The sequence below is a fragment of the Phalacrocorax aristotelis genome, chromosome 3, assembly GCF_949628215.1.
Source record: "Phalacrocorax aristotelis chromosome 3, bGulAri2.1, whole genome shotgun sequence".
In the NCBI taxonomy this organism is placed as follows: domain Eukaryota; kingdom Metazoa; phylum Chordata; class Aves; order Suliformes; family Phalacrocoracidae; genus Phalacrocorax; species Phalacrocorax aristotelis.
In genome coordinates this window covers 71495220-71516526 of record NC_134278.1, presented here as the reverse complement: position 1 = coordinate 71516526, position 21307 = coordinate 71495220, and the positions used below count along the sequence as shown (strand labels likewise).

Sequence of the window (21307 nt, the reverse complement as noted above, 5' to 3'; positions counted from 1 at the left end):
AGATTAGGGCAATAGACAAAAGTGAATAAGACAGTAGGAGAACAAGGAGCAAAGAGAAACTATGCTAATAATGATTTGAATGGCTTTGTGCAACCGGTGTTAGAACAGTAGTCATGAGGGTGAAACTTGTAGTAAAAGTAGAGTTAACCTGGCTGTGGTGCTCTGAAAGAAGCTTCTTTGTAGAAGAGTAAGGATCCTGGGACAAAATAGAGATGGCAGAAATATTGGCGGGAAAACTGGAAGCTAGCATTGTAGCAAGAGTAAAACCAGGAGGGCTCACTGTCATGACAATGTAGAGATTAAAAAGTACCCATTCTTCTAGGAGCTGCAACATGAAAGTGAAAGAAATGCAGGAGTGTTCTGTGCTCATGTGGTAGATCAGAAGGGAATAAGAAGGCATAGTATGGATAAAAAGGTGCTGGGGCCCAAGCAACTTTTGAGTGTAGATACAATAGGTTCTTCTCAGGATATACTCTAAATCTCCCACCTTTTGTTGGCTTTACATAGATATTTTGCTAAAAATCTGTAAATTCCTTTGTAAGTCAAGGGGGTGCAGTTCTAGAAAGGTGAGGTGATAAAATAGTATGAATTCATAGTAAGTTATTGGCGATGCTTTAGAACCTGATGGTTGGCAAACACGACGTTATAAACATGGGGAAAAATTTCTAAAAAAACCCGCCCAAATTAAGTAACCCATGTGCTACATGGTCTTATAAGAATAGTTCAAAGCGATCATTAGACAAAATACTATTTCTGAAGAGTACAGGGAATCTCTTATAAATATATTAAATCCCATTGATTTCACTGGAACTTGAGTTAAAACATTATTTTTCTGAATAGGAAAATTCTTTCCTAAAACAGTATAGAAAATGTTTTTTTGGCTTGCCTCCTATTGCCCAAATTTCTCAAGACATATCTAACAAAGGCTTCTTTTTTTAACAAAAAGCCCAGGATCTGATGATGCTATAAAAGACAGATTTGTGACAAGTTAATATTTTTCATGTGTTTACATTTTGTGGGACAAAGAAGGGCTTTTGTCAATCTGTGAACTAACTGAACTGAGCTGAATCTTAAAGGCAAGGAGACAACACAGATGTCTCCTTGCATTTGACAATTTTACTAATGTTTTTGTGCCATTTGAATTGTGATCTGAGGATAGCAATATCTTGGAAAAATTACTAGTTTGGAAAGGAAGTGTTTCTAATTAGAGCTAGATGTTTTAGCTCAATTTTTGAGAAGGTCATAGAATGAGGGTTCCTCTGAGTGGATGCATGCGCATGCTTGTATTTCCTTGGGAATGAACATCAGTTCTTAATGTCAACTTCACTAAGGTACTTCTCTGCAGGTAGTGAAGGCAGCAAAGATATGAATGTTTACACTTTGCCAAAAAGAAGGACTTGTGTGAGAGTGGTGTGAGTGGAAAAAGGACCGGGGCTTTCTTCTTTTGCCAGTCAGGAGAAATGCTGTGCCTCAAATGAATAATTTGAATAAATTTTGGAGGTGTGAGATGTGTTCATACTTTAAAGAAGAGAAAAAAAGAAAAAGGAAAAAAACTCCAACACCCCCCCACTTTTAACATGGATCATAAACAAATGTGCTGATTTTGAAAGTAGGGAGGACATTACTTAAGCTGAGGTCTTTCTCATTCACAGAAGGCTGATGAAGTTTTCTGTTTGCAAAATCAGCTGTCGTTGTCCCTTCATTAAAGGAACAAGAATAGAGACTTGGAGTGGAGATTAGAGGCTCTGATTTGAGATTGGATGTCTTTCTGAAATTCTGTCCTGGTTCAGTCATGGTCTAGAGGTTTTTGAGCTTTTGTATGGGAGGTTGGAGTGTGATTGTAATTGTCCCTTATCACCCTTAAATCTGAAAAAAAATCACAAAACATAGGTGTAAAATACATCATGTTCAATTGAATATGTGACTTTTGTGTCCTGTTTCATTTAAAAAGTATTTGATCTGTCATTGTTGAGGCTTATGATGACATGGAAGCTGGAGAAGGAAAGCTGAGCTCTGCAAACAAAAGTGTTGGCTGTTTAATTTAAAATACTCATATTTCATTCAGAGTTTGAATAGCAGGAATAAAACATCTCATGCATTACTATAGAGGAGTATTAATACATGCTCAGAATATCTTGATGGATGGTTTGTTAATGAAACTGGTGAGACTTTTGTGCTGTAATAAAAATGTCTAAATTCAATATATTTTTTAGAACTTTTGCCAAAATAATCCTCTCTTTTTCTGCTATCATAGTAAATTGCTTAAATAGAAGACACATGTATGTTAGCATTCCAGCTTGAGCTGGGGGCTAACATTGTGGCAGTATTTTTGTGGGGATAGAGTAATCTTATTGAAATTTGCTGTACAAATATTCTTCACTGAAATCAAAAGCTGTAAGTTCTGATATCCTTAGCCAGGCTGACATCAGCAAAGAATTTGATTATAATCTTTTTTCTTGTTTTGCTAGAATAACCCCTACACCCCTAGGAGAAGGGAAGAGCACAGTCACAATTGGTCTCGTTCAGGCGCTTACTGCACACCTTAACATTAATTCCTTTGCTTGTCTGAGACAACCTTCCCAAGGACCTACTTTTGGAGTTAAAGGTACATAATATTTACAGACTCTGTGACCTCTTTCGGATTAAAAGGAAATACTGTCTTTTTTCCCTTTTCTTTTTTCTTTTTTAATTCCTTAGTTACTTCACTAACTCAGTGGATTGTCTGAATGGTAGCATATTGGACTTTTTGATAAGTATGTAACTAATAGATAAACGTTTCTTGCATATGTCTTCTCATGCAAGGCTCGTATCTCTGTTCAGCTACTTACCATGTATTGATAATGCAGATAAAGCCCAAACATAATGAAAGGCATGGGGATGATTTAGCCAGGAGGAGTTTCATGCCCTTCCAGCCACTCCTCTGTTTGGACATTCTCTAAAGATGTCTCTAAATGTCACTGTTTAATTCTTCCTTGAGAAGGAGTCCTAAAGCCACTTGTATTGATTTGAAATATCCAAGCTAAGGAAGTTGGCAGTTGTGTGTATGGTTCAGCTGTGTCTGCATCATACATTTGGCTAGGTCTGAACCTCTTTCTGTTCTCCTGAGTTGTCTCCCCTAATTGTGGGTTGCTGCCTTTTTGCCTAGAAACCCTTTTAAGAGCCTGAGGGGCAGGTAAGAGCCAGCCAGAGTTCAAGCCTGTCTTCAATGCTGATAGGAAGTAATGCAATCTTTTTTTTTGCCATTTCTCAGCTGAGATTGGTGCCTAACTGGGCAAGCACTCCCCATCTGCTCTACTTTGCTTTGCTGAAGTTTAAGTTAACAAGTTTGATTTCAGCTGGAAGGCTTCTGGTGCTTGGTGCTTCTCAGCCAAGACTGGTGCATGTGAGTGCTTTAATCCCTCCACTCAACTTGTGCATAGGCTACGGCGAACTCCTTTGCCTGTACCCTGAGAGGCAGTAGGGAAGGAACGCTCAGGCAAGCAAGGGTGTGAAGGTTTCATTCAGAAGCAGTGCTTGCTTGTGACTGCTATGTCTTTCCACCCAACAGCTGCATGTGCATGACTGTGTCCTAAATCTGGGCAGGAGCAGAGGGTAACCCTTATCTGGCTGAAGTCAGGGCCAGCCATCATGTGTAGGCTCTCATTTCAGATCAAGAATTCCCTTTTTACTGCCTGCTGAAAAAAGCCAGCAAGGTTTAAGGAAATACTGTATATTTGGGTGCATCTTTGATCCCCTAATAGAAATCAAAATGCTGAGAAATGTGTCATCAGCACTGTATGTTTCACTTTGTGTGTTTAAGGGTGGTTGTTTTTTTCCAAAACCGGTGCAAGTCTGATGTGGTCATATGCTTTCATGTGCAGGTGGAGCAGCCGGTGGTGGATATGCTCAAGTGATTCCCATGGAGGAGGTGAGACAGCAGTGAGGGTTGCAAGTCCCTCTCCCTCTGAGAGCGGTGGGCAGGCTGAGGTGGCCAAAGCAGCACTTGGTCAGTGGCTATGGTCTGCCCAGAGAATTGGGGAGGTCCTTGCCATCTCCACATGCCTGCTGTGTGATGTGGAGGGGCTGCAGAGCAGGGGTGCAAAAATGTTGCACAGGTACTGTACATGTCTGTAACATCTCAGCTATCCTTTCCATGCTTCCTGAGAAGAAAGCCCACTCTCCATTCGTAACATAAAAGACAAAGAGCTGGCTGCTGCTAATTTTTTCCTTTTATAGGCACCTCTATTGCAAAAGAGAATGAGAAAGCATTACTTTTCTGGTGGAGCAGAAAAACACAGGGAGGCCCAGGGCTGGTGGGTTGAGGAAATTTCTTTTTCAAATGTACATTTAGTATTTCTTTTTAGCAGAAGTCACTGGGTGTGGCAAAATGGACTTGTTTGTAGCCAGACTGACCCTCCTGTGGTAGTGTGAGAATGCCCAGAATACTGCAGAGGGGCAAATACCACAACTTCAGCTAAATAAGTAAAAGGAACATAATTTGGCTCAACAACAGTGATGAAACAGAGAAGTTTCCTGTAAAAAATTGTTTTTCATAGGTGTAGGCTGTTGGAAAGCTGCAGGGGCTGGGGGTCCCCATGGGGATGGCTAGGCAGGGCCTGGCAGCCAGTGCACGTCCCACCCCCAGCCAGGAGCACCAGGACAACCCCAGCCCCAGGCATCGGGCACCTCCCTGGGGATGGGCCAGGGCCAGGCCAGGACGTGGGCCTGGCTCAGCAGGGCTCATGGCTGGGCAGGGCTGTGGGGAGCTGGAAGCTGGCTTGGCCGTGGCGTTGCTGACGTGGGGTCATGGGCTGTGGGGGAGCCCCGGGGGGCAGTCAGGGCTGATGGGTGCTCCCCAGGCCCTGGCAGTGTCAAAGTGAGAGAATTGTTTTCTTGCCTCTATATTAGTCAGCAGCTGTTCTCTACCCACAAGTAAATGGATTTCTGTTGAAGATGGCATCATTCTTAGCCCTCTTTGAGGGCTTCTGAAAGTCACGTGCTGGCTTTGCAGTCAAAATACTCTCACTGAAAATAATGATGCTCTGACTGAAGTGTCCACCATTGCCTAACACGACATTCACGATGTAAAGCTACATGATCCATGAGTTTAGGAACAGGCTAGGTCAAGGACAAAGATGAAAAGTAGACCGTGTAGTGTTTCATGTTGGTTGGCTGCTGTCATTTGCACTGAGTGCCTTCCTTAGCCTCCCTCCCTTGTCCTCAGCAGGCTCAGCTGTGCGCCCAGGGGCTTCAGCAGGCTGTAGTTGACAGCAGAGTTTTGTGTTGGTTTCCAGAGTGTAAAATGCAGTCAGATTCTCTGGGCAATGGGGCACGTAACAACAGTATGGCTAAGCTTATGCATTTATTCACAGTGCTTGTTTGGAAATGCACAATAGTTTCACCGCAGGAGAGTCTAATTCAGAGCTCAACAAAACCACTCCATGGCCCGAACGGGTGAAGTACCACCTTGAAAGTGCACGGCTGGTCCAGACGCGCCCTAGTGTAGGGCTTAGTTACAGTTTTGATCCCCTGTTGCACATGAGTGTGAGCACAGTCAGGAGCTGGTGTCTGTTGCTCAGTGCTCCTCCACAGTCACTGCTGCACTGCAATTAAAACTGACCTTCTGCCTTCTTCTGTCAGAGATCCATAAAAAATACAGTACCTACGTAACACAAGTCCTAATCTAATCTAAACTACTGATTTCAGATTTTTCCACAAAACTTTGTTGGGCAAATTTTGTATCAGCAAAGTCCACGCCTGGTCAGCTATGGGCTGTTCTTCTGTGGCTAGCAGAAAGCTGGCATACATCCCCAAAGCCAGCACACATGGTGTGCTCCAGGGGATTCAGCAGAAATCTGCACCTCTGATCTGGGTCAAACAGTAAATGCTGATGGTAAATTGATTTAGTATTAATGATGTGGAACCATAGCCCTGGGCTTTTCATTCTTGGATCATTTAGCAAAGAATAAAGATGTCTGTGGCTTTATACAGCTAAACTAAGGGCAGTTTACTACGTACTCAGGTAAAAACAAGTCCTTTGTATAGCTCAGTGTATTTTCAGCCTGATAATATTTCATCTATGCTGATAGGTGACTAATCTGTGTTGCAACCTCAGGGAGATGGCAGGGACCGTTTCTGCTAATCTGTCTGAGATTAACAAATGAGTTAAATGGTTTCTTATAAAAAGATTTTGTTGGGGTTTTTACCTTCTAGTTCAATCTTCATTTGACTGGAGATATTCATGCTATAACTGCTGCGAATAATTTGCTGGCTGCTGCTATTGATGCTAGGATCTTGCATGAGAACACTCAGTCTGATAAGGTGAGAATTATTTTCTAATATCCACGTGGCATTTTTTTCATGTCAGTTTCTCAATAAACTACATTTCAAAGCAAAATAAGTTGGCTATCTTTTTATATTTTCACTGTGTGAACAGAAGCTATTGTGGAAGCCATTTTGTGTTCTGCTGGGAAAGTATGATTATAGCATAAATTTTTTTATGGCATATAGATATCATAAGATAGTCTTTAAAGTAAGGATCTTATGCCCAGAACGTTGTCAACTATTTGACACTGTTCTAAATAGTCTAAATAAAAAATGTGTTCTCTCTCCATAAATCTTATTTTTTTTAATAATTTGTATACTCCTTTTAAAGTTAAAAATTACTCTTCTGATGTATAGTTGGGTATGATATACCTTAAGAAGAAGGGCTTATGGTGAAAATAAACTTCATCCTCTTCTTTCCACTAAATCTGTTATGACATTCACAGAAATGCTAACTCAAGTCTTTAAAGGCAGAAAGTAAAGGAAGGAGCCTCATTTTTTGACTGCAGTGTTAAAACTGAGCAGGGTTGTCATATTGCCTTTACTTGGTACGACACAAACGTGCATTTAGGCCAGTTGGCAAATGATAGTTATAGTTTGGATATTGGACTCTGGTTAAAGTTTTAAAGGGTTCCCAATTTCAAAAATTATACTTTTTTTCCTGTGAAACGTAGAAACAATTTTAGTAATTGGATTTAGATTGTTAAATCGTAGGTATTGCTTAAGAACTACCACCTTCTTAGAATTTTTTTTTAAATGGCTAACAAGTCCAACATATGTGGTTGGGAAATTCTTACTGAAATTAGTCTAAATAAAATAAAAGCATTAACTTTTTATTTAAATAGTTCCTTGTTGTAACTTTTTTTGTTTTATTAACTTCTTGTGTGTTTTTTCTAGGCTTTGTATAATAGACTGGTTCCAGTAGTTAATGGAGCGAGAGGATTTTCTGCTATTCAGCTTGCCCGTCTGAGAGTAAGTTGTTAATGTACTCTCTCCTCAATTAGAGTATCTCTTCATAAAATGCACTCTGTTATGCAACTTTTTTTAATTGTTTGATTTATGGGGCCAAGTTTCTATAAACCTCCCTCACGAATTTATCAAGTCCAGACTTTTTTCTAAAATCATCCTCCTTCAAGTAATAGGATTTGGGTCTGATATTATTTTCATAACCAACATTTTTCCTGTTCTTTTCTTCTGAAATAAACCAATAATGTTTTTAAATGCTGTGTCTTTCCTGATGAAATATTAGAGTTTTTAAAATACTTTTCCTATTATGGTAAAGTCAAGTTAGAAAGCTCACATTCTTTGGTTTTGCAATATTTTCTGGTTTTGAAAGTTTATTACAGCATACACTTCTGGGTTTTATTGATGTCAGTTTGACAGTGTTCGTCCTTTGAGGGGTAGAAGTACATTTGTGTACACAGTATAGTTTTACATCCCATCTTGCTTCCTGAATGCTTCCAGAAGAGCTTCCTGTGTAATTCATGTATGAATAACGTATCTGGATTTGAGCCTGCTATTCTGATAAATAATGAGAGTGCAACACGGTCAACTAGCATAGGGGAAGGAGAATATGAACCCCTTGAATATGACCCTTAAGGACAGCTTTGTTCTTCGGCTTCCAGTTCCATGTTTGTGGTAGGCTTTTGAGTCCTGACCAGTGTTGTGCAGAGTCACTGGATGGCAATGGATAGCTGCCAAGTGTGCACTTGGCATTGGGGGGTGGAAAGGAAGATAGAGGTAATATCAGCTCCTGTTTTTGTTGTTTTTTTTTTAAAAAAAAAAAGTTTCTCATCACATTTTAAGCTTCTGTGCTGCTCGGTTGAAAGATGATAAACTAAAATGTGAATGATACCTGCTTGCCTCTATGGCATAGTAGATCTCACAGAATTTTCCATCAGAATGTTGGAGTATTTTTGTTTTGTCCTTGTTTACACTGTGTAGGGCAACAGGGGGAGGACAGGGAGCAGTTTGGTTATTCATGACGTACCAACTATCTCTGCAGGTGAAATGGATTTCTCTCTCCTCACATGAGCTGCAACTGAGTAAAAAAAAGTTCGGCTTTATAACATTCAAATATGTGCATCATAATTTCCAATATAACTGAATTATTTAGCTGTGAATTATTTTTATTGTAATGATGCCTTATACTGAAAAAAAAAAGAAAAAATCAAATGTTAAAAGGTATCTTATGTGGTGGGGTTACATTTTTTTTCCAAAGAGGATTATTAAGATTGAAACTCCTCCCTTACATGTGTGGTTTGGACTTGTAACTGCAGAAAGTCCCGTGCAAATTTTTTATTTTAAACACCTTGTCTAACCTCAGGAGCTACCTTTCTCATTCCCTTGCTCCTCTGCTTTCCCCCCCCCCCCACAGTAATTAGTAGCTCAATACCTCCTTACCTTACCTTACCTCATCTCTTTAACTACTTCTATTCCAGCCTTTTCTTTGTCTCCTTTTCCATGTCAGCTCTGTGTCTCACTCCTTCCCATCTGCATCCAGATCAGTCAGCTTTTTTTCTTGCTGCTTAGATCCAGTATAGATGTTGAGACCCTGGGGATAGGCTGCTTCCTTTGCAGCCCCAGTGCCCAGACCTTCTTGCAACAGCTGAAAGTTATAAAAATAACTGAAAATTTTGCTGTCAACCCTCTGTGGAAAAATGCTTTGGGCAAAATGCTCTGGAAAAATGTGTCTGGGCAAATGCCTGATACACCAACCAGGAGGCATGAGCACTGAACTCTGACTGCCATCCCTCAGTAGTGATGCTAGTGGGATATTGCTCCTTTCTCAATCTGCCTATTTTCATAGAATTTGTAAGAAACTATCCCTTAACTATGTCAAATTGGATTAAAATTTGCCAACAGATTAGAAAAGTATGAATACAGGACTGGCAGTTGAGGACATAAGCCTTTCTTCATTGAAACCGGGGTGAAAAATCTTAGGGTACCAAGCATCAAAACCTCCAAGCTGTTCTCAACAGCTTTTTCCCCTTCTGACTACAATGGGAAATGCCCCAGTGCCTGCATCCAGATTTGAAAGCATCCTTCACAGTCTGAGACCAATCTTCAAATAGGAGTGTAGTGAAAACAGTTTTAATACTCTCAAACAGATGTCCCCAGCTTTCTATAAATAACTGTTGGTTTAAATAGGGAACTAACTGTAGTAGCTCGTCAAAATTCAGTATTTTAAACTTTTAGATTTGCTTGATTTTTAGTCCTGAAGTGTAAGAATGTTGGTTAATTCACTGAAGAATGCTTTCTAATGCCAGAGAAAATTAAGACTTTTTTTCCCCGCTTAAGACAACAGTTTTCTGATCCATCTTTATGTTGATTCACCTAAAAAAAGGTTTGGTGTTGCTGAAATAGTGAATCTGTAAAAGCCAGGAGGTATTGGCTCATTCATGATAAGTGACTGAGTTTATGAATGATGGACTCTTAAAGCAGAAGTTTTTATTTTAATTCAAAGATGATTCACACAAGACAACTCATGGGTCTTTCAAAGACTTCCACAAACTAGAGCAAGCAATTAATTATCTTTTTAATAGCAACTGATGATGTTGAATTTTCTTTTTGGTTTACATTAAGAGTTTCTGCTGTGTAAGAAAGATTGTTACTTTAATGGCCTATGTATATTTCTCCTTTTTCTTTTCATTTCTCTATCTGTATTTGTCCATATTTTATTTACAGGTGGTTTCCTGTGTGGTTTATTTTTTTTTAAATAGTTTTGGTCCTGACATGCTTCTTTCCAAAATGCTTGCTAAAAGAGGGGGTGATAAGCCAGAGCAGCTATACCTTTTGAAGCAAAAAAGCCACTTCATTACATTTCTTTAACTTGTTTTTGCGTAGAGGCTGGGAATAAACAAGACTGATCCTGGGACATTAACAGAAGAGGAGATTGGCAAATTTGTGCGCCTTGATATAGACCCATCTACCATAACATGGCAAAGAGGTAGGTAGTCAAAAAGCCTCATTTCAGCTTAGATTTAATTGTAACTCATTTCCTAATTTGCTTAATTTTACATTAATCGGAGCTGTTTCTGCTCTCTGAGTGTAAGAGCAACCCATCTGCAAGTGGGAAATTTGGCTGTATAACAAATTTGGATGCAGTACATTGCTCTAAACTTGGTCAACTATCTGTAGTAACTCAAGACACGCTAATATTCTGAAAGATACATCCCTTGTTTCTCTCACATTAGATAATACATCTCAAAACATACCAAAGTGGCTTTTCTGTGCATTTTGCAAATCCTACCCTTTTTTTTTTTTAACCATGACTATTATGGTTTTAGATTATTTGTACTTACTCTGCTTGATTTTGATCCCTGATTTTGGTCCCTCATCCTCCCCAGCTCAGCAGTCTGGGTAGCTCAGAGACTAAACAGGCCTCACAGATTATGTGTTTTTCCTATTTTTAAAGTGTCTTGAGTTGTTTGCTTTGTTAGGAAGAAGACATGAAAGATGTGGTGCAGTTTCAACTATGTATGCCAAGCAAACCCACGTCCACTCTCACACCCTTAGACATCTCCCCTCTGCATTTTCCAGTTCTAGTGCTGGGTTAAATTTCAGTGTTTACCTCAACTTCTGTATCTCTTTCTTTTTTAAGCAAGTAAACTCTGCATAAAGTTTTGAGCTAAATTCCATTGGATTTTATTTTCTTCTCAGTTCTCAAACACCAAAGTTTTATTAGGTAAAAATCACTGTTAAGTGGAATGTATTGTGATGCTCAGAGAAATAAGGTGAATCTACTGAGAAGTGAGGAGCCTTGGCCATGCTTTATTATGCCCTTTGTGTGTGTCATCTCAGACTTGGGATATTTTTCTCAAGACAATACTGAGGGATGTGGCATAAGATGTTTTTTATTAATCACACAGTATGTCTGGAAAAGACCTGTATTAGGATGAAGGAGTAATATAAATATTTAGTGTAGTAAGACTCATCATTTTTATCAGCACAGGTTTGGGAGGAGGCAATATTACTCAATAGCTTAACCTCCAGCAAGTTATTTAATTCACCTCAAACAATGTTAGTGAAACTTCTATTCTGCACAACTCTATATGATGTATATATCGTAAACATTTCAGGAAAAGAATTGGTTTTAGGAATGTTTTAGATAACTTGGAAAATGTTTTATTTGGGACTGTTTCTGCAATTCATATGTCTGTGAAGCTTGTTATGTACAAGGGAATTTGTAGGGCAGAAAAGAAAGCTATCAGATTGTCTGCAAATCATTTTAGTCAGGACCTGTTTCCTTAGAAGTGTCACAAGCTTAAAGTTTGTTGTCATCTCATACTAACTTGAACAGGTGCAACATTCTGAAAAGAAGGGAAGTCTCCTCCTACTTACCCTTCCCCTGGTATTCAGATCCTGTTTGTATCTCTAGAGGAAAAGGAAGTAGATACATTAAACCTAACACTTGGTTGAACCTAAACTTTCCTGAAATGTTTCCTTTGGGCAAGTAAGGAAGAAAATTTGGAGAAGGCATGCTGCTCTCCCAAGCAAAAACTTAGCCCTTCTCCTCCTGGGAAGCTCAATCTCATGAGCAGCCTTAAGCAGACCTAAATGTCTTCCTGCCTAGCCAGACCTCTTCAAAACTTGAGCTGAAATATCTAGCTCTAATTAGAAACACTTCCTTTCCAAACTAGTAATTTTTCCAAGATACTGCTTTTGTGGCAAAATCAGTTATTTCTTATTTTACTACTGTTAAGTGCAGCTGTTGGAATCTTCCTGGAGAAGGAATTCTGACCATGGTGAGAAAGCTAGTGTATCCCAGTGACCAGAAAGAGTTGCAGGGGTAGTTATAAATTCATGGTTAGGGTGTTAATGTCATGATTTCACTAGGAAAGGCCAGATAAAAAGCAACTCAGTGGACAGGCTATCCTCAGATCACAATTCAAATGGCACAAAAGCATTAGTAAAATTGTCAAATGCAAGGAGACATCTGTGTTGTCTCCTTGCCTTTAAGATTCAGCTCAGTTCAGTTAGTTCACAGATTGACAAAAGCCCTTCTTTGTCCCACAAAATGTAAACACATGAAAAATATTAACTTGTCACAAATCTGTCTTTTATAGCATCATCAGATGCCTTTGTTAGATACATCTTATGAAATTTGGGCAATAGGAGGCAAGCCATATGGTACCACAGCTTGGTGTGAGGCTACTCTCCATATACCGGCCTCTGTTCTGCAATTTCTGCCGGTACTAGTATCTTAGAGTATGACTGTGTATAAATAGAAACCAAAATGAGTTAACCAAATTTGTGTTGCACCATCCCTTAAATGGAATTCCTGAAGAAATTAGGGGCCTAAATACCATGTAGTGGGAAGAAGGTATTTACCACAGCCCCGTGAGAAATGCCCAAGAAGGGGAAGCGGCTTAAACCTTGCTTTTCTCCCAGCTCGCTCACAACCCTGAAGTGAGGTTGTGTAGGATTGAGATTCAAATTACCTCTTGTTCTTGGGTATTTGTGTCATCCTTTTCTATACAGACAAATTTGTTTATCTCCAAAAGCAGTGGAAAAAGTGGGAGGAGGTGATTTCACTAACCTTTAGTACAGACGACTTCTCTGGAGGTTCCTTGATTCTCTGCTTCTAAATGAACAGAGCTTAAATCTACAACTAACAGAAGATTGACCTGATTGCCAAGCTACAGGCTGAACCAATCAAGGGTACCTTCCACCCTTTCTCTTAGGGTTGGTGCAAACTGAAACATTTGTAGGGCTGAAGAGCCCATAAGAAAGAGGGAGCCTATTTTTGCATTCTGTAGGGATTGCCATTCCTGGGTCTTGGAGTTTGGTCTCATTTTCTAGCAAAGAGAAACGTCCTTCTAGTGTTTCATCCTAAGAAACATCCTGATCAGTTCTCAGCAGATGAGAGCGCTCTTTGATTATTCTTAGCCCTTCCTTTTGGTTTCTACAAAGGCATGTTTGAAGTTGAGTGTTGTCAGTGCAGAATTGGAGAACGTGCCTTGCGATGATTGTTAGTGAAGTGAGCAATTCCACAAGATGGTTTGGACATGCCCTTGCAATACCAAAAGTGTTTCCAGGTTAGAAATACAATTGTCTGAAATTGAAGTTGTGTTAAATAGCAGATGGTTGATCTTGGCAGTTTTAAAAAAACTTCCTTTGAATGCTGTGCAGCTGAATGTGGAGCTGGTTACTGTGACGTGCAAGAAAGTGACTTGTCTGGAAGAACCAATCTGACAATATAATCATGCTTTGAAAGAGAAACAGACCAAGTTTAACCTATACCATGCAGTCTTAAAATCAACTCTTAACAAGTCGATGATGAAGGAAATGATTTGAAGTAGGTCTGAGGTGCATTGTATCTACTAAGACAGATTTTTCTTACGTAGGTAAAATATTAATTTGTAGATTAGAATACTAAGAATCTTTTAACATCAAATACTGTTCAGAGAAATTGTATGTGCGTTATTTCAATCTGTCATCTAAAGTTATCAACAAGAAGGGACAAATGAAGTCAGTGCTAATGCTAACATGCAGGAGCATGGCTGTCTGGATACACTGTTCATGCAGCTGAATCTTAAATGTATAACAACAGGTATGCCTGGAAAAACCCAGATCTTTTAAGTGCTTGTTTAACACATTTTGCTTTTGCTGTTCTCTTATTTCAGTGGTGGATACAAATGACAGGTTCCTGCGCAAAATAACAGTGGGGCAGGCAAATACAGAGAAAGGATTTGTCCGTCAGGTATGTAAAGGCAGTTACTATACCTCATTCTGGACAGACTTTGCTTTAGAGGCTGAGAGATGTTTCTGCAGTTCTTTCAGCATACTTCTTTGAATTGCAATGCTAACATCTGTTGCTGTTGTATAATATTCTTGCAGTGAAACTGGTTATGTTAATGAGTAACTGGGTCTGAAGTTTCAGAAACAAAAACCAACACATATTGCACAGTGTTGAAAGCACTTGAAAAAATTGCATATGTTAGGGGTTCAACATTGCCATGCTATGAGTATAAAAGGTGCCCTTATGACCTTGTACGATTAATTGGTATGATTTTTCTTACTTTTTTTATAAGTTCCTCAAACTATTTATGTAATATTTATATAATTTAAATTACATTTAAGCCTAATGTTAAAAAACTGGGGGAGGGGTGGGTTATGTGGTGTTGGTCCTGTTGGTGAGGACTGAACAGGATCATTAGCTTTTTATTCAGAGATTTCATTTCCCTGTCATGCATCTCAGCTTTGGGATCTAAACTGTAAGAGCTTTGACCATGTGCTTCATTTTAATATGTGGGTTTGAAGGGGTAGTTCATAAAATGAGCATGTGTGTATTTTCACGTAGTGTAAAAAGCTTACCTACATTACTGTGTGAGTATGGAAGTTTGTTAATGAACTTACTGACAAATTGAAACCCAGACTTTTCCAACACTATCTGACAAGTGGTCCTGGTGTCACGTGGGTAAATCCATTTCTGAAACAATGCAGAGTGGAACAGCAATGCCAGGTGGAACAAACTCATTGTGATGATGCAGAGTTGCTCCTAATTCAGTGAAGATATTGTAATCTAACATTCTGGATCATGAAATTAATGAGGTTCTGACTATTTTGAGGTGAAGTAAATAGCTATTGTGGTAGTGATAAGGCTTTAATTTTGGAAATCCTGTCTTTAATTTTTCTTTATTATTTCAGACCTCTTCTAGACTTTATGCCTAAATAAAGAGACTGAAAAATAGTGCTAATGTTTTTGCTCAATTCAGCAGGTAAAGCAGTCAAATTGGAGAGAAGAACTTAAAAGAGAAATCATAGACTCATAGAAGGGTTTGGGTTGGAAGGGAACTTAAAGATCATCTGGTTTCAACCCCTCTGCCATGGGCAGGGATACCTTCCACTAGAAATGCTCGCTTGTTTTGATTTTAAACACACTGGATAGAGACTTTTCTGTCTTTAACTTACAGAAAACTCAATTTTAGCTAACAATCATCTCTAATAATGGGCAGGGACTACAAAATATTGTACTTGGTACAAGTTCCTTCAACACTTGAGACATTTTCCTATGTTTAGATTTGTTTCAGTGACTCAGTGTGATTATTAGCTTTGAGCCAGGTTCTGCTAGCCTTATTGTGCAGCATTTTACTGCTGTAATTATGGTGCTGAGTTGAACATGGGTTGTTCTGTTATAGAACACTAGTTGACGTATGGCCATCAAATGTTGTTTCTGTGCTCTTTCGGCTAAAATGACCTTGATGCTTTCAGTTTTGATGTGCTGGACTGATGCATATCCATTCACATTTTAACATGGACTTAGTGACTCAAGAAATAGAGAACAGTTAGGAAAACTCATTTCAGAGCCTAGCCGGAGATCCAGAGAAAACAGGACTTCATAGTTAACAGATGCATTTTATAAATATTTGGAGTGATGTTCTAGCACTCTTAAAATCAATAGCACCTGTGTGTAATGGCAGAGCACAGCAGGCACAAAAGTCTGCATTTTAATGAACAGGGATGCTGTGGTTTCTAAAGAGTATTACATGACTGATGCCCTTGATCCTGCAATTGAATCCATGTGGGTGGATCCTTTCATCAATAGAGAACTGGCTTTACAGCTAAGGCTTCTGTCAGCACTTCATAGGTGTATAAAGGTTATTAGAGTTAAAATAGCACCTGCTACCACAGTCTTTTGTGCCTGTTTTTTCAATTAAATATTATGTCACGCTTTGAGCATCTACCTGTGCCTGTTTGCGTCTATATAGAAACAATGATAATAAAAACTTATTTTTTGATCTCCTGATAAATATCCTGATATTAGATAATATTCCAGTATATGAGAAATTTTTCATATTCATAGAGTCCTCAGGCTTATTTCCTGTCTATATATGCTGCAATGACTTACCAGGGACATCCTTAACTTCAGAAGATAGTAGCATCCACGTCATCATAACGCTAACAGTGTTCATTGTGTACCCCGCTATTCTGTTCTGTATAGAACTGCTTCCAGGGAATACAGAAAATCTGTTTTGTGACTTCAGCATTTCATTTGGATTCCTATGCTGAAAACCTCAATTACAGGATTATTTTTTGTTTTCCATGGTATATATCTCTCCCTGTCTGTGCCCAATGCAGAATAGTGCTCAGGTGTCTTCAGAAGTTTTGACTAACGTGCAAGTACATAGAGGTCAGCCTGAGTAGGGCTGCTCTGGGCTGTAGTTGTCAACATAGAACCTAAAAGCAGGAACATAGGTTAAAGGGCAGAGGCTGCTAAAGCGCTAGGCAAATGGGTAGGAGTGGTAATGGTGAACAAATCTCTATGTAGATGCTTCTTAAGAATAGGCAAAGCCCTTGATTTGAACAGACTCCTCTGGTATTAGTCAGTATGGGATACATCTGGTAGAGGTCTGACATAGAACCAGTCTTGGGGGCTTTTTTTTTCATAGCTAGCAGTAGGATGTTTGTTACTACATTTTTTTTCTATTAGACTTTAATTGCTGGAGAGATTACTAAACAAGCTGTAGTTCTTGTTTACCCCCAACATTGCATTCTTATCACATAATACATGAGTAACTTTGCCTTTTTTCTCTGTTTATGTTCTGACACCATGTGGCCTAATTTACTAATAGTAAATTAGTACAAGTACTGCTAATGTATACCACAAGCTCTTAGAGGTAAGGACCACAGCTTATGTTGTGCTGAAATACTGCACAATACGGACATATTTCTACAAGAGCAATAAAACTGATGTCACAGATAGTTCTTGGGTGTTTTTAACTTATATATGTGTTCATTTTAAAAAAATATGGGCGACATTTTACATTATCATAGGTCAAGCACAAGACCTAGCAGCATAGACTCTAAATTTTTAGTTTATGTAGAAAAAGAATGATCAAATGTAACAAGAATGCTTTTGAAACCAGAATAAAAAAACTTTTGGAGAGCATTACAGAAAAAAACCCACCAACACAATGTTGTGTTCATGCCAGTAAAGCTCAAAACACATCTGGTGATTTTCTTTTTTGCCACATTAAAAAAAATTCTTGCTCCTACAGGGAGCTTCTGCTAAGGATAATGTGAGCCAAGGGACTAAGCACTCTGCAAGGCTGGTCCCCAAGTAAATGAAGTGTAACAGAGAACATTAATGAGGGACTATAAACAAGGCGTTTCAAGTTACTCTAGTCTGAGTAATCACAAAACCTGTGGGTTACAGTTTAGAACTTGTTTGAATTCCAGTGTGAAATCTGTCTTTCCCAGGTCTATTCCTGATGATTCCCTGTGAGTATTTGACCTGACTTTGATTTGGTCCATGATTCTCACTTCTATTTTACAGGCTCAGTTTGATATTGCTGTTGCAAGTGAAATTATGGCCATCCTGGCACTTACCACCAGCCTGCAAGACATGAAGGAGAGGCTGGGGAAAATGGTGGTGGCTAATGACAAGAAAGGAGAACCAGTAACAGCAGAGGATTTGGTAAGTTCAGTGCTGTAGGCCTGTGAATAACCTCTGATGAGTGTTTGGCCTCTTGAAGCATTAGAAAGGCAGGTGCATGCCAAGGATTTTGCTTTGAGCAGCACAGTCAGATATCAAAGCAAGTTCACCTTCTGGGCCAAAACTTGCTTACAATGAGAACAAGATGTAGAACTCATTTCTCCAACTCTCTGGTAACATCTGGTTCAGGAAGTCTCTGGTCTCCATAACCTACTTGGATAGTTCTCTGCAGTTCTTAAGGCAAACAAATCTGGTGTTGGAGGGAGTCAAGAGTGCGGGCTCCTATTCGAGAGAGCTGGTAATGTTTGCTACTGTACTTGTAAAGTGGGCTCAGATGTTACGATGATAGTTGGATAGTTGCCACATGAATGCTTATACCACTAAATCAGAATGGAAACAAAATATTCTTAATTCATAGGTTCCTGATAGTGCTTGGGACAGGGCTATCTCTTCACGTCATTCAGACGTTTTCTTCCTTACCTTACCTTCCTTACCTTCATTAGTTAGTTGCTGTTTCCTCATTCCCTACCTCAACTTCTGAAAGAAGTCAATATGTTTTGCCTTTACATCAAATTTTAGCCCTTATAGCCAGGCTGTGATTCAGTAAACAATGGTTGGAAGATCACACATTTGTGTACGGCAGATTCTGGTGCAGCAGAAGCTACCGGTTAACCCTTACAATCCAGCTGTATGCCAGGAGTAGGCTCACTGTGGTTGGCACTAGTTTCCTGTAACATCACATTCCTCGAATTCTGAGGCATAATTGCTCAGTTAAGTTCATATACTGAAGATTGGCAGCACACCTTAAACGCAATAAATATGATAATGCTTTGCTTTTGTGCTTTCTTTGTCCTCTAAATACATCCTTATAGCAACTGTGATATCTCTAGGAGCTGTGCTTTCATGCCACTCTACTGGCACTGACTGCCTGTATCACAGAGACCATGCATGTTTTTTCCTGTTTGTCACTTTTATGTGGACGTCTGCACAAACTTACTGCATTTTTAGAATGAGCAAAGAAACCAGTATCCTGCCTTGTCAGCAAAGATAGTAAATCCACAAGCTAGGAATACCTTCACAGCCTTAATAGATTTCAGTTTAATAAGTAAATGAAAACATAATATCTAGCTTGCCTGGATTTAAGATTGAAACTAATATAAGGGTACCAAAATTTCTAAGTACAGTCATCATTAAAATTCAAAGCAAATCAACTACTCCCAATTACGCAGGAGGCATGAAGAACTACAGTTAATATTCTAGCTATTGGAAGTTTTGATTTTCCTTTTCAACTGCATAACTTTGTCTTGGCCAAACGTAGGGGGGTGGGGAATGAGTTACCTTATAATACATATGCAAAAACTTTAAAATAATTCAGTGTCAGAATTAAAACTACATTTGAAACATGCAATTTTAATCTTGATGCTACTTTTGTATGAAGGTACTTTTAATATATTAATATTGCAAAATATTTAACCTGTCTTCAACCACTTAATGCTACTCAGCTTGATGAATGAAAGCAGTTGCTTTTCCGTAGTCTGTTTTGTGTGTAGTTGCTCTGTGGAAATATAATGTTAGGGCTGAAATTACGAATAGTGCATAAAGAACTTGAAAATTTTTTCCACTATGTCCCTAAAGTGAAAGTAGTGCTCAGCAAGATGTCTGTTACTAATTCAGTTTTCTTGGCTTTTTTAAATAAAATTTCCGATGCTTAGCATCTCAATCATTCGATAATGTCACTTGTACTGAACATATGTTTCTAGTTCGTCTTTAAAGCGGTATTCTATATTATACACTGGAAGAACTGCCCAGAAAAAAAAAATAACAAAAATTCATCACAGTGTCAAGGGTATGTGTTTTGACCATCTGCAGCCATGCTGCTGCCTTTCTTTTTCCTCTGCAGGTTCTCTTCTTCATACCATGCATAGGGAGGACTTGGGTACGTATCATGATTGTGAGGTGCAGAAACTCCTACCTCCTTTGTTGTGGAATGTGTTACAAATGAAGATGAGAACTATGGGAAGAACAGTTGGTTATGGTTAAGGCAGAAAAGTGCCTTTCTGGAGAGTTGAATTCTATTCCTGTGTTTTTCATAAAGCTTATGTGTGATGCTGTGTCCATACAAACTGATTCGTACAGTACATGAAGAGCTGTGCGTTCCTCAATCTGGCTTGATACCCAGGAGCTAAACAGCTGAAATCTGTGGGAAGAGTGAAACACCACGAAGAACCTTGAACCAGGAGAAATTATTTTATGTTGCCTCAGGTTGAGCATCCAAATTTGGTGAATACTTTTGAGTTTGATCCGTGTGTATGCCTGTTTCTCTTCTGAAGACAGGACCAATTATTAATTTCTGCAGACTTATTGATGAAGAAGCCAGATGCTGTGGTGTTGGGATTTAAGAAATGTCAAAAAGGGAAATTAGTAGTGGGTTTTCTTACTAAGATTTCTTTATCGAATTAAATACTGGTTACTTTGTACAAGGGGAGAGAGCTTACAAATAACTGTACTGCACTTGTGAGAGTGTACTGTATAAAGGAGGAGATGTATAATCAAAGACCAAACCGTGTCATAAATTCATATGTACAAAGATAAATTTCAGTTCTATCAGGTGGAATTTAATCTCTGTTCCTGGTTTCTTCCCACAGGTGGTCAGTCTGTTTCAACAGCTTGCAGCTAAACCTACTGTTTCTAGACTTTAAATGCACTATCTACTCTTCCCCCTGCGGCTTGTGCTGCCTATGTTGTTACTATGCTTCTGCAAGCCCAATTTTTGACCCCTCTTCATTTGGATTGTGTAGGTTGTATCTCCTCCTTGTATGTGTTAGAAAAGGATTCCTGTAGGATCCAGGAGAGGAGATCCTTGTTTGTGGCCCAGATGTTCACACCCAGAGCTGGTCCAGCCTGGTGCAGACTGTAGATATGGTTGTTACACCCTAGGCTGTAAGCACACTGCAGGAAAAACTATCTGGGCAGGATTGGAGCAAGGCTAAGCATTCGTTAATGAGTATCTGAACTGTAATTTTTGTTTTTCTGAGGTTTATGTCTTGAACAAATTTTCAGGTGTGGTAAGAGGTTTGATCTGAAGCTATTCTTCACCTGAATTTTCATCCTTCTTTCAAGTCAGGGTCAGAGAGGAGGTAAAGCTTTATAGCTTGGAAAGAAAAGATCTCAAGACAACTGTTCTTGGAAAAACAATATACATGCTTTTCCAAGAACAGTTCGATCATTTTGATTTAAATGTTCATAAAACAAGATCAAGTTTAAAAGCTTGAATCTGTCATAGCCACTTGACATGGAACATTTTAGTCCAAAGAACTGCAACTGCCTATAGTTTTAACAAATTTTAAAGGGAGCTTTATCATGGGAAGTATCACACAACCTGAATGATGGGTGGTGGTCAGTCCTACCTGTCACTTAAAAAAAACCACTGGGTTTCATGTTTTATAAATACTGCCCAGATTGAATATATGCAAGTTTAAATGTTTGACAGTAGTCTTTAGTTCACTGGAATCTATGTGAACCAAAACCACAAAACCCTTCTCCGTGATTTGTTTCCAGATGTAC

The 21307-nt window shown here is 39.0% G+C and overlaps 1 protein-coding gene across 4 annotated transcripts in view; it reads left to right on the top strand.

Moving 5' to 3' along the window:
* MTHFD1L (methylenetetrahydrofolate dehydrogenase (NADP+ dependent) 1 like) overlaps positions 1-21307 on the top strand; it is a 161562-nt gene that overhangs the window by 34494 nt on the left and 105761 nt on the right. For all 4 annotated transcript variants that reach the window (XM_075087939.1, XM_075087940.1, XM_075087942.1 and 1 more), the window contains 7 exons: positions 2469-2605; positions 3861-3907; positions 6193-6300; positions 7201-7275; positions 10150-10252; positions 13932-14008; positions 17585-17725. In XM_075087939.1, coding sequence (XP_074944040.1) covers positions 2469-2605; positions 3861-3907; positions 6193-6300; positions 7201-7275; positions 10150-10252; positions 13932-14008; positions 17585-17725 — 688 coding nt within the window. The remainder of the gene's footprint in view (positions 1-2468; positions 2606-3860; positions 3908-6192; positions 6301-7200; positions 7276-10149; positions 10253-13931; positions 14009-17584; positions 17726-21307) is intronic.